Source organism: Pleurodeles waltl, chromosome 10 (genome assembly GCF_031143425.1).
Source record: "Pleurodeles waltl isolate 20211129_DDA chromosome 10, aPleWal1.hap1.20221129, whole genome shotgun sequence".
Taxonomy (NCBI): domain Eukaryota; kingdom Metazoa; phylum Chordata; class Amphibia; order Caudata; family Salamandridae; genus Pleurodeles; species Pleurodeles waltl.
Window position 1 is genome coordinate 1,488,277 of NC_090449.1, and position 13,318 is coordinate 1,501,594.

A 13,318-nucleotide genomic window follows, 5' to 3' on the forward strand; every position below is an offset into this window, starting at 1 on the left:
CGGTGAGTATGCTGACCTCTAATCCCACTGCTGACCTCTGATCCCACTGTTGACATTGCGGGCACGTTAACCTCTGATCCCACTACTGACATTATGGGCACGCTGACCTCTGATCCCACTGCTGACATTGTCGGTACGCTGACCTCTGATCCCACTGCTGCCACTTTGGGTACATTGATCTCTGATCCCACTGCTGACAGTGTAGGTACGCTGACCTCTTATCCCACAGCTGTGACTGTGAGTACGATGACCACTGATCCCACTCCTGACGCTGTGGATATGCTGACCTCTGGTCCCACTGTTGACATTGTGGGCATGATGACCTCTGATCCCCCCTCTGCCACTTTGGGTACATTGATCTCTGATCCCACTGTTGCCAGTGTAGGTACGCTGACCTCTTATCCCACAGCTGTCACTGTGAGTACGCTGACCTCTGATCCCACTCCTGACACTGTGGATATGCTGACCTCCGGTCCCACTGTTGACATTGTGGGCATGATGACCTCTGATCCCACTGCTGACATTGTCGGTACGCTGACCTCTGATCCTACTGCTACTAATTTGGGTACATTGACCTCTGATCCCTCTGCTGACACTATGGGTACACTGACCTCTGATCCCACTGTTGCCATGGTGGGTATGCCGACCTCTGATTGCACCATGTCCACCATTGTTTCCCTGAAATCTGATCCCACCATTGCCACAGTGAGTATGCTGAACTCTGATCCCACTGCTGACCTTTGATCCCACTGCTGACACTGTGGGTATGCTGACCTCTGATCCCACTGCAGCCGCTGTCCTCTAATCCTACTTCTGAACTCTGATCCCACTGCTGCCACTGTGAGTACTCTGACCTCTTATCCCACTGCTGCCACTGTGGGTATGCTGACCTCTATCCCACTGCTGACACTGTGAGTACTCTGCCCTATGACCTCACTCCTGACACTGTGGATATGCTGACCTCTGGTCCCACTGCTGACAGTGTGGGTACACTGACCTCTGACCCCACAGCATCCGGTGTGGGTACACTGACCTCTGATCCCACTGCTGCCACTTAGGGTACCCTGGCCTCTGATCTCACTGATGATACTCTGGGTACGCTGACCTCTGATCCCCCTCCTGGCACTGTGGGTACGTTGACCTCTGATCCCACCGTTGCCACCATGGGTAAGCTGACCTCCGATCCCATTGTTGCCACCATGAGTCTCTGATCCCACTGCTGTCACTGTACATATGCTATCTGATCCCACTGCCGCCACTGTGGGTATGCTGACCTCTGATCCCACCCTTGCCACCATGAGTACACTGACCTCTGATTCCACTGCTGTCACTGTACATATGCTGATATCTGATCCCACTGCCGCCACTGTGGGTTTGTGACCTCAGATCCCACTGCTGACAGTGTGGGTACGCTGACCTCTGATCCCACTCCTGGCACTGTGGGTATGCTGACCTCTGATCCCACCATTGCCACCATGGGTACGCTGACCTCTGATCCCACTGTTGCCACCATGAGTCTCTGATCCCACTGCTGTCACTGTACATATGCTGATCTCTGATCCCACTGCTGACACTGTGGGTACGCTGATCTTACTGCTGACACTGTCGGTACGCTGACCACTAATCCCACTTTTGCTGCTGTGGGTGTGCTGACCTCTGATTCCATTGCAGACCTTGCAGGTACCCTGACCTCTGATCCCACTGCAGCCAGTGTTGGTACACTGATCTCTAATCCACTGTTGCCGCTGTGGGTACGTTGACCTCTGATCCCACTGCTGACACAGTGGTTATGCTGACCTCTGATCCCACTGCTGACACAATGGGTATGCTGACCTTTGATCTTACCGTTGCCACCCTGGATACGCTGACCTCTGATCCCATCATTGCCACCATGAGTCTCTGATCCCACTGCTATCACTGTACATATGCTGATATCTGATCCCACTGCTGCCACTGTGGGTATTCTGACCTCTGATCCCACTGTTGCCACCATGAGTACACTGACCTCTGATTCCACTGCTGTCACTGTCCCTATGCCGATATCCGATACCACTGCCGCCACTGTGGGTTTGTGACCTCAGATCCCACTGCTGACAGTGTGGGTACTCTGACCTCTGATCCCACTCCTGCCACTGTGGGAATGCTGACCTCCGGTCCCACCGTTACCACCATGGGTACGTTGACCTCTGATCCCACCGTTGCCACCGTGAGTCTCTGATTCTGCTGCCTCACTGTGGCTATGCTGACCTCTAATCCCACTGCTGACACTGGGCACGCTGATCTCTGATATTTCTGCTGACACTGTGGTTAATCTGACCTCTGATTCCACTGCAGACCTTGCAGGTACCCTGACCTCTGATCCCACTGCAGCCAGTGTTGGTACACTGACCTCTAATCCACTGTTGCCACTGTGGGTACGCTGACCTCTGATCCCACTGCTGACACAGTGGTTATGCTGACCTCTGATCCCACTGCTGACACAATGGGTATGCTGACCTTTCATTTTACCGTTGCCACCATGGGTACGCTGACCTCTGATCCTACTGTTGCCACCATGAGTCTCTGATCCCACTGCTGTCACTGTACATATGCTGATATCTGATCCCACTGCGGCCACTGTGGGTATGCTGATCTCTGATATTACTGCTGACACTGTGATTACGCTGACTCTAATCCCACTGTTGCCGCTGTGGGTGCGCAGACCTCTGATTCCACAGAAGACCTTGCAGGTACCCTGACCTCTGATCCCACTGCAGCGAGTGTTGGTACGCTGACCTCTGATCCCACTGCTGACACAGTGGTTATGCCGACCTCTGATCCCACTGCTGACACACTGGGTATGCTGACCTTTGATCTTACCGTTGCCACCATGGGTACGCTGACCTCTGTTCCTACTGTTGCCACCATGAGTCTCTGATCCCACTGCTGTCACTGTACATATGCTGATATCTGATCCCACCGCCGCCACTGTGGGTATGCTGACTTCTGATCTCACTGCTGACACAGTGGATACACTGACCTCTGATCCCACTGTTGCCATCGTGGGTACGCTGACCTCTATTCCCACCGCTGCCACCATGAGTACACTGACCTCTGATTCCACTGCTGTCACTGTTCATATGCTGATATCTGATCCCACTGCACCATTGTGGGTATGCTGACCTCTGATCCCACTGTGGACACTGTGGGTACTCTGCCCTCTGATCTCACTGCCGCCACTGTGGGTACTCTGCCCTCTGATCTCACTGCTGACACTGTGGGTACTCTGCCCTCTGATCTCACTCCTGACACTGTGGATATGCTGACCTCTGATCCCACTGCTGACAGTGTGGGTACGCTGACCTCTGACCCCACTGCAGCCACTGTGGGTACACTGACCTTTGATCCCACTGCTGCCACTTAGGGTACCCTGGCCTCTGATCCCACTCCTGGCACTGTGGCTACGTTGACCTCTGATCCCACCGTTGCCACCATGAGAATGCTGACCTCTGATCCCATCATTGCCACCATGAGTCTCTGATCCCACTGCTGTCACTGTACATATGCTGACCTCTGATCCCACTGCCGCCACTGTGGGTATTCTGACCTCTGATCCCACTGCTGACACTGTGGGTACGCTGTACTCTGATCCTACTGCAGCTGCTGTGGGTACGCTTGCCTCTGATCCCACTACTAACAGTGTGGGTACGCTGACCTCTGATCCTACTGCTACCACTTTGGGTACATTGACCTCTGATCCCTCTGCTGACACTATAGGTAAACTGACCTCTGATCCCACAGTTGCCACAGTGGGTATGCCGACCTCTGATCGCACCATGTCCACCATTGTTACCCTTACATCTGATCCCACCGTTGCCACGGTGAGTATGCTGACCTGTTATTCCACTGCTGTCACTGTACATATGCTAATATCTGATTCCACTGCCGCCACTGTGGGTTTGTGACCTCTGATCCCACTGCTGACAGTGTGGGTACGCTGACCTCTGATCCCACTGCTGACACAATGGGTATGCTGACCTTTGATCCTACTGTTGCCACCTTGGGTACTCTGACCTCTGATCCCATCATTGTCACCTTGGGTACGCTGACCTCTGATCCCGTCGTTGCCACCATGAGTCTCTGATCCTACTGCTGTCACTGTACATATGCTGACCTCTGATCCCACTGCTGACACTATGGGTACGCTGACCTCTGATCCTACTGCAGCTGCTGTGGGTACGCTGGCCTCAGATCCCAGTAACGCCACTGTGGGTATGCTGACCTCTAATCCCACTGCCGCCACTGTGGATATGCTGACCTCTGATCCCACAGTTGCCACCGTGGGTATGCTGACCTCTGATTTCACTGCTGTCGCTGTACATATGCTAATATCTGATCCCACTGCTGCCACTGTGGGTTTGTGACCTCTGATCCCATTGCTGACAGTACAGGTATACTGACCTCTGATCCCACTGCAGCCACTGTCGGTACATTGACCTCTGATCCCACTGTTGCCACCATGTGTACACTGACCTCTCATTCCACTGCTGTCACTGTACATACGCTGATATCTGATCCCACTGCCGTCACTGTAGGTTTGTGAACTCTCATCCCACTGCTGACAGTGTGGGTACTCTGACCTCTGATCCCACTGCTGACACAATGGGTATGCTGACCTTTGATCCTACCGTTGCCACCATTTGCACGCTGACCTCTGATCCCACCGTTGCCACCATGAGTCTCTGATCCCACTGCTGTCACTGTACATATGCTGATATCTGATCCCACTGCCGCCACTGTGGGTATGCTGATCTCTGATCCCACTGCTGACACTGTGGGTACGCTGTGCTCTGATCCCACTGCCGCCACTGTGGGTATGCTGACCTCTGATCCCACTGCTGCCACTGTGGGTAAGCTGTGCTCTGATCCCACTGCTAACACTGTGGGTACGCTGTGTTCTGATCCCACTGCCGCCACTGTGGGTATGCTGACCTCTGATCCCACTGCTGCCACTGTGGGTACGCTGTGCTCTGATCCCACTGCTAACACTGTGGGTACGCTGTACTCTGATCCTACTGCAGCTGCTGTGGGTACGCTTGCCTCTGATCCCACTACTAACAGTGTGGGTACGCTGACCTCTGATCCTACTGCTACCACTTTGGGTACATTGACCTCTGATCCCTCTGCTGACACTGTGTATGCTGACCTGTGACCCCTGAAATGATGGTCATGTCTGCAACATAAGCTTGGGTGGTGGTTGAGATGGCTTGGTAAATGATGTTGGTTTTGATGATGGTGTCGGCCAGCCAGGTTAGCGAGTCCAGTTCCATCCGGGAGGGTGTGATCGGATCATAATTATTCAGGCTGTGTGTGAGGCTGGGTGCAGCTTGTAGGATGCTCTTGAGGGGGACAGTGTGGAGTCTGAGGGGTCATCGAGCAGGGCATTACCACCATCCAGGTGGAACAATCTGAGGGTGTGCACAGCAGTTCTAAGGCAGTGGTGTAACAAAACTTGAGGGCCCCCCTGTAAAGTACATGGAGGGGGCCCCCTCCCAGCCCGCACCCAGGCCTGCAGCCTGCACAGTGTACTGTGCTGAGGGTCCCCCCTTGCATCGCAGAGGCTGTGGGGGGCTAATGTTACGCCACTGTTCTAAAGTCAGAGTCCAGAAGAAACCTCTTCACTTTCTTTGGAAGCGAAAGCCCAGCTTCGAGTCTGCTAGGCAGTGGAAAACAACTGGTTGCAGATTATATTGGGGGGGGGGGGCGTCCCACGAACAGAGAAGAGCTTGCAGCCCGCCGATTGCATCATTGGCATAACATAGATTGGCTTTATTGTCACTCTCTTTTGCCTCTGATTTCATGGCTCTCCCTGTCCATCTTGTGTTTGTCCCGCCCCTGGAGCATGGCCTGTTTACCATCATTGTGAATGGATAACGTGTATGCTTCTACCACTGTGTGTCAGCCGTCAGTGCGACTGTATGTGGTTTTCAGCTCTCCCTCTTGTGTGCTCACTTTTAATACATTTTTGCTACTGTTTTCCACTGTCTTGGTTCGTTGTCTAGTTGAGAACCTTCCTGCACACCCGTTGTGACACGAAGGAGCCCAAGCATGCTCATAGGCACTAATGAACAGCAGCAATCCTTCAGCTTTTGGCATACAGAAAGCATTCCAAGATGGCCTCTGGTGCATGCCAATGGTCATGGCACTGCCCGTACCTCAGGGGCACCTGGCTGTCTGTCCTTCCTGGGCCTCTATGTGCCCCTGTCCGCATGTACCCCGGAGGTACCTCTGTGCCCCTGTCTACCCTGGCACGCTCTGCCCCTGTCTGCATGTACCCCGGAGGTACCTCTGTGCCCCTGTCTACCCTGGCACACACTGCCCCTGTCCGCATGTACCCCGGAGGGACCTCTGTGCCCCTGTCTACGCTGGCACGCTCTGCCCCTGTCTGCATGTACCCCGGAGGTACCTCTGTGCCCCTGTCTACCCTGGCACGCTCTACCCCTGTCTATTCCTGGCAGGCTCTGCCCCTGTCTATCCTTGGCACGCTCTGCCCCTGTCTATCCCTGGCAGGCTCTGCCCCTGTCTATCCCTGGCAGGCTCTGCCCCTGTCTATCCTTGGCACGCTCTGCCCCTGTCTATCCCTGGCAGGCTCTGCCCCTGTCTATCCCTGGCAGGCTCTGCCCCTGTCTATCCTTGGCACGCTCTGCCCCTGTCTGCCCTGTCTATCCCTGGCAGGCTCCGCCCCTGTCTATCCTTGGCACGCTCTGCCCCTGTCTGCCCTGTCTATCCCTGGCAGGCTCCGCCCCTGTCTATACTTGGCACGCTCTGCCCCTGTCTGCCCTGTCTATCCCTGGCAGGCTCCGCCCCTGTCTATCCTTGGCACGCTCTGCCCCTGTCTGCCCTGTCTATCCCTGGCAGGCTCTGCCCCTGTCTATCCTTGGCACGCTCTGCCCCTGTCTGCCCTGTCTATCCCTGCCAGGCTCCGCCCCTGTCTATCCTTGGCACGCTCTGCCCCTGTCTGCCCTGTCTATCCCTGGCAGGCTCCGCCCCTGTCTATCCTTGGCACGCTCTGCCCCTGTCTGCCCTGTCTATCCCTGGCAGGCTCCGCCCCTGTCTATACTTGGCACGCTCTGCCCCTGTCTGCCCTGTCTATCCCTGGCAGGCTCCGCCCCTGTCTATCCTTGGCACGCTCTGCCCCTGTCTGCCCTGTCTATCCCTGGCAGGCTCTGCCCCTGTCTATCCTTGGCACGCTCTGCCCCTGTCTGCCCTGTCTATCCCTGGCAGGCTCCGCCCCTGTCTATCCTTGGCACGCTCTGCCCCTGTCTATCCCTGGCAGGCTCTGCCCCTGTCTATCCCTGGCAGGCTCTGCCCCTGTCTATCCTTGGCACGCTCTGCCCCTGTCTGCCCTGTCTATCCCTGGCAGGCTCTGCCCCTGTCTATCCTTGGCACGCTCTGCCCCTGTCTATCCCTGGCAGGCTCTGCCCCTGTCTATCCCTGGCGGGCTCTGCCCCTGTCTATCCTTGGCACGCTCTGCCCCTGTCTGCCCCTGTCTATCCCTGGCAGGCTCTGCCCCTGTCTATCCTTGGCACGCTCTGCCCCTGTCTGCCCTGTCTATCCCTGGCAGGCTCTGCCCCTGTCTATCCTTGGCACGCTCTGCCCCTGTCTATCCCTGGCAGGCTCTGCCCCTGTCTATCCCTGGCAGGCTCTGCCCCTGTCTATCCTTGGCACGCTCTGCCCCTGTCTGCCCTGTCTATCCCTGGCAGGCTCTGCCCCTGTCTATCCTTGGCACGCTCTGCCCCTGTCTGCCCTGTCTATCCCTGGCAGGCTCTGCCCCTGTCTATCCTTGGCACGCTCTGCCCCTGTCTATCCTTGGCACGCTCTGCCCCTGTCTATCCCTGGCAGGCTCTACCCCTGTCTATCCTTGGCACGCTCTGCCCCTGTCTGCCCTGTCTATCCCTGGCAGGCTCTGCCCCTGTCTATCCTTGGCACGCTCTGCCCCTGTCTGCCCTGTCTATCCCTGGCAGGCTCTGCCCCTGTCTATCCTTGGCACGCTCTGCCCCTGTCTATCCCTGGCAGGCTCTGCCCCTGTCTATCCCTGGCAGGCTCTGCCCCTGTCTATCCTTGGCACGCTCTGCCCCTGTCTGCCCTGTCTATCCCTGGCAGGCTCTGCCCCTGTCTATCCTTGGCACGCTCTGCCCCTGTCTATCCCTGGCAGGCTCTGCCCCTGTCTATCCTTGGCACGCTCTGCCCCTGTCTGCCCTGTCTATCCCTGGCAGGCTCTGCCCCTGTCTATCCTTGGCACGCTCTGCCCCTGTCTATCCCTGGCACGCTCTACCCCTGTCTATTCCTGGCACGCTCTGCCCCTGTCTATCCTTGGCACGCTCTGCCCCTGTCTATCCCTGGCAGGCTCTGCCCCTGTCTATCCCTGGCAGGCTCTGCCCCTGTCTATCCTTGGCACGCTCTGCCCCTGTCTGCCCTGTCTATCCCTGGCAGGCTCTGCCCCTGTCTATCCCTGGCAGGCTCTGCCCCTGTCTATCCTTGGCACGCTCTGCCCCTGTCTGCCCTGTCTATCCCTGGCAGGCTCTGCCCCTGTCTATCCTTGGCACGCTCTGCCCCTGTCTGCCCTGTCTATCCCTGGCAGGCTCTGCCCCTGTCTATCCTTGGCACGCTCTGCCCCTGTCTATCCCTGGCAGGCTCTGCCCCTGTCTATCCCTGGCAGGCTCTGCCCCTGTCTATCCTTGGCACGCTCTGCCCCTGTCTGCCCTGTCTATCCCTGGCAGGCTCTGCCCCTGTCTATCCTTGGCACGCTCTGCCCCTGTCTATCCCTGGCAGGCTCTGCCCCTGTCTATCCTTGGCACGCTCTGCCCCTGTCTGCCCTGTCTATCCCTGGCAGGCTCTGCCCCTGTCTATCCTTGGCACGCTCTGCCCCTGTCTATCCCTGGCACGCTCTACCCCTGTCTATTCCTGGCACGCTCTGCCCCTGTCTATCCTTGGCACGCTCTGCCCCTGTCTATCCCTGGCAGGCTCTGCCCCGGTCTATCCCTGGCAGGCTCTGCCCCTGTCTATCCTTGGCACGCTCTGCCCCTGTCTGCCCTGTCTATCCCTGGCAGGCTCTGCCCCTGTCTATCCCTGGCAGGCTCTGCCCCTGTCTATCCTTGGCACGCTCTGCCCCTGTCTGCCCTGTCTATCCCTGGCAGGCTCTGCCCCTGTCTATCCTTGGCACGCTCTGCCCCTGTCTGCCCTGTCTATCCCTGGCAGGCTCTACCCCTGTCTATCCTTGGCACGCTCTGCCCCTGTCTGCCCTGTCTATCCCTGGCAGGCTCTGCCCCTGTCTATCCTTGGCACGCTCTGCCCCTGTCTATCCCTGGCAGGCTCTGCCCCTGTCTATCCTTGGCACGCTCTGCCCCTGTCTATCCTTGGCACGCTCTGCCCCTGTCTGCCCTGGCAGGCTCTGCCCCTGTCTATCCTTGGCACGCTCTGCCCCTGTCTATCCTTGGCACGCTCTGCCCCTGTCTATCCCTGGCAGGCTCCGCCCCTGTCTATCCCTGGCAGGCTCTGCCCCTGTCTGTATGCCCCCAGGGTGCCCCGGCGCTCCCCCCGTCCCGCGGTTCCTCCGCCCTAGCGCCCAGAGGCGCCCCGGCAGTATCTAGGCGCTCCCTGGTGCCCGGCCCGGTTGCCAAGGCTCCTCCTACAGGAGCCGGAGTTGGTGAAAGTCACTTCCCCGCTCTCCGGGGGCAGGAGGAGGAGCCGGACCCGGACCCAGCCCTGGAGCCTGGACTCGGAAACACAAACAGCAGCGCTTCCCGGGCAGCTGAGGCCCGAGGAGCTATACTGCGGGGCAGGGGGAGCTTACTATAGTCACTGCAGGAAAAGGAGGAGCTCCCCGGCCTCCTTCATCGACCTCTCAGCAGGAGGAGCTCCCCGGCCTCTCAGCAGGAGGAGCTCCCCGACCTCTCAGCAGGAAGAGCTCCCCGACCTCTCAGCAGGAAGAGCTCCCCGACCTCTCAGCAGGAGGAGCTCCCCGACCTCTCAGCAGGAGGAGCTCCCCGACCTCTCAGCAGGAAGAGCTCCCCGGCCTCTCAGCAGGAGGACCTCCCCGACCTCTCAGCAGGAAGAGCTCCCCGACCTCTCAGCAGGAAGAGCTCCCCGACCTCTCAGCAGGGAGGAGCTCCCCGGCCTCTCAGCAGGAGGACCTCCCCGACCTCTCAGCAGGAAGAGCTCCCCGACCTCTCAGCAGGAGGAGCTCCCTGGCCTCCTAGGACGAGGAGTTCTCTGGCCTCTCAGCAGGAGGAGCTCCCTGGCCTCAGCAGGGGCATTTTGTGGGACTGCCTCACATTGGAGCCCTTTGGACTCACCGGGAGGACCCCCCTCCCCTGGGCCTTCAACCTGGAAGCTGCTGAGCTGCCCCTGCCCAGCCCGTAGCCTTCTCCACTGAGCTGCCCCTTCCCTAGAGAGCTGCCCCTGCATGACAAGTACCGCCCCTCCCACTCCATTCACGAGATGCCCCATGCTACCCTAGCTGCCCCCTCTCACTCCTTGGCTGTCCCTGCCCTAGAAAGCTGCCCCTGCATGAGATGCCCCAGCCCCCTCTACTTGCCCCCTCCCACTCCCGGGCTGCCCCGGCCCCACCCCCCTACCACTCTCAGACCCCCCTGTGCATGAAATTCCTTTCAGATCTGCCCCTTCCCGCTGCCAGCCCTCGCCCTGCTGGGGCAGAGTTACCCCCGCCGTCAGGTGCTCCCTAGTGTTGCCCCTGGCGGACCTCAGGCCCAGCTGGCAACCGCGCCCTCCATCCGGGGGAGACCCGCGGGGGTGAACATGAGAAGAAAGAGGCCGCAGGAGAAGGTGCCCCCCCGCGCTGCTGTGTACATGTGAGTGTGGGGGCATTTAGGGGGGCGGGGGGCAGATGGAGGGCATTTGGGGAGGCGGGGCTGGTGGGGAACATGAGGGGGAAGTGCCCAGCTTACCCTGCAAAAGACTTTCCATGCCCGGGCCATGCTGCCAGGACAGGCCTCACGTGGGCATGTGAAGGGTGGGCAGTGCCCGGGGTGGCCGCTGGTCTGAGGAAGCAGTGTGTTCGCTGTGTGTTGTGGTGCCCCTCACAGACACAGGTGATGGAAGTATTCACTGAGTATAGGGGTGCCTCTCATAGACACAGAGTGTGTAGGAAAGTACCCACTTTCCCGCATGGTTGCCCCCACTTTTTGACTCCTATCAGTGTGTTTTGACTGTTTTCTGTGGGATCCTGCTAACCAGGACCCCAGTGATTGTGCTCTCTCCTCTAAAATCGGTTGCTTAGGACTTTGCACACCCCACAATTGGCTGCAGCATGCATTATGCCACCTATGGGAGCCCACGCAAAATGTGTCTGCAGGCCTGCCATTGCAGCCTGCATGAAAAGGTGCATGCAACCTTTCACCACTGGAAGTCACCGATATGGTAGGACCTCCGAGCCCAGAGGGCAGTGTGTAAGTACCTGTGTGTCACAGCGCCCCTGCATGAGCAGAGGTGCCCCTACGAACTCCAGCTCCATTTTCCTGGACTTTGTGAGTGCGGGGTGCCATTTTACACGGGTACTGGACACAGGTCACTCACTACCTTTGTCCAGCTACATATTGGTAACTCCGAACCTGGGCATGTTTGGTATCAAACATGTCGGAATCATATCCCAATACTGTAGCCAGTATTGGTTATATGATTCCATGCACTCTGGGGGCTCCTTAGGGGACCCCCGCAGTGTTGCTCCTACCAGTCTTGCAGGGCTTTGTAAGAAGCCCAGCTGCTGCCACCCTCCAGATGGGTTTCTGCCCTCCTGCTGCTTGACCAGCTCTGGTAGAGGAAGGCAGAACAATGGATTTCCTTTGAGAGAGGGGGGTAACACCCTCTCCCCTTGGAAGTAGGTGTTACGTCGCTTGGGAGGTGTAGCCTCCCCAAGCCACTGGTATGCTTGGAAGGGCACATTTGGTGCCCTCCTTGCATAAACCGGTTTGCACCAGTCCAGGGACCATCAGTCCCTGTTCTGGCGCAAAACTGGACAGAGGAAAGGAGAGTGATCATTCCTCTGTCTATCACCCCTCCCAGGAGTGATGCCCAGAGCTCCTCCAGGTGGCCACTTGGTTCCTCCATCTTGAATCTAAGATGTGCAGTGGCCCCTGGGAGCATCTGAGTAGCCACGTCAGGTAGGTGACGTCACAGCCCCCTCCTGATAGGTGGTCACCCTGCTAGGTAGCCAATCCCCCTTCCTGGGCTATTTAGGGTCTCCCTCTTGGGTGGGTCCTCAGATTCGATGTGCAAGATTCCAGCAGGACTCCTCTGCATCGTTTGCTTCATCTTCTGGCCACGGTAACTGTAACTGGACCCTCCAGGAACCGACAATCTGCAACTTCAATGACGACTCCGCTTTGCAACATTGTTTCTCCCGCTCCTTCCAGCACCTGCAGCACTTCCCCAGCTGTGCATCATCTAAGGTGACGAGCCTTCACAAGAAGCAAGAAGGAATCTCCCTTGGAGTGAAGGAGTCGCTCCCCTGCATCCGCAGGCACCAACTGCAACGACAACCGGCTGTGCGGATCTTCTCTCCTCCAGAGCTGCGTGGATCCTGCAACACAGGTGGTGGTTTGGAGTGGTCCCCTTGGTCCTCTCTACCAGCTGTCCAACATGGGAGACAGTAAGCCCTTGCCTTTCCTTGCCGGTCAGTACCTCTGTGCGGCGTGACTCTCGCAGCTACCAAGGCTTGTTTGTTCCTCCTCTAAGGGATCTTCAGGCTCCGTGTAGTCCCGGCCTCAAGCACTCCTTCTTGCAAAGCACAGTCTCCTTCCTGCTGCTCCAGCAACATGGGACTCCTCTTCACATGTGCTGAGTGGGACTCACTGCGACTCCTGTGCCTGCTGCCCATGGGTTTCCTGTGGGCACTGCCTCTTCTTCTTGTGACTCTCCCAGCTGCTGAGGGTCGTCCCGGACTCCCCTCCTTTGGTCGAGTCCCCTGGACCTTGCTGGTCCTCTTCAGCCTTGCAAAACCTTCATCTCCAACTCTTGCATTTGCCAAGGCTTCTTGGTGGTTTTCCAGCACCACTGACCGATTGTATCTCGACCGCCGACGTGGGACATCACTTCTGTGACCCCTCTTCTGCTCCTGTGCTGCTGACGTTCTTCGTCCACTGTCGACCTGGTACTGCATCCACAGAAGGGTGGGTTCTTCTTGCCACCACCGGACACTCCAGCTCAAACTGGACTTGGTCCCCTTCCTTTGAGGGGCCTCTTCTGTCGGGATCCACCTTTGGGTTTCTTCTAGTCATGTCTAGGTCTTGCACAATCCTCTTCCAAAATCCTCCTGTTGGTT

The 13,318-nt window shown here is 57.8% G+C and overlaps 1 protein-coding gene across 4 annotated transcripts in view; it reads left to right on the top strand.

Annotated features, from left to right (window-relative positions):
* The window catches only part of IQSEC2 (IQ motif and Sec7 domain ArfGEF 2), a 269,869-nt gene that overhangs the window by 28,532 nt on the left and 228,019 nt on the right, over positions 1-13,318 (top strand). The window contains exon 1 of one of the 4 annotated variants that reach the window (XM_069209292.1): positions 9,740-10,850. The exons of the other annotated variants lie outside the window; for them this stretch is intronic. Coding sequence (XP_069065393.1) covers positions 10,798-10,850 — 53 coding nt within the window. The 5' untranslated portion in view covers positions 9,740-10,797. Of the gene's footprint in view, positions 1-9,739; positions 10,851-13,318 lie in introns of those variants that run through there. 4 annotated transcript variants of the gene reach the window in all.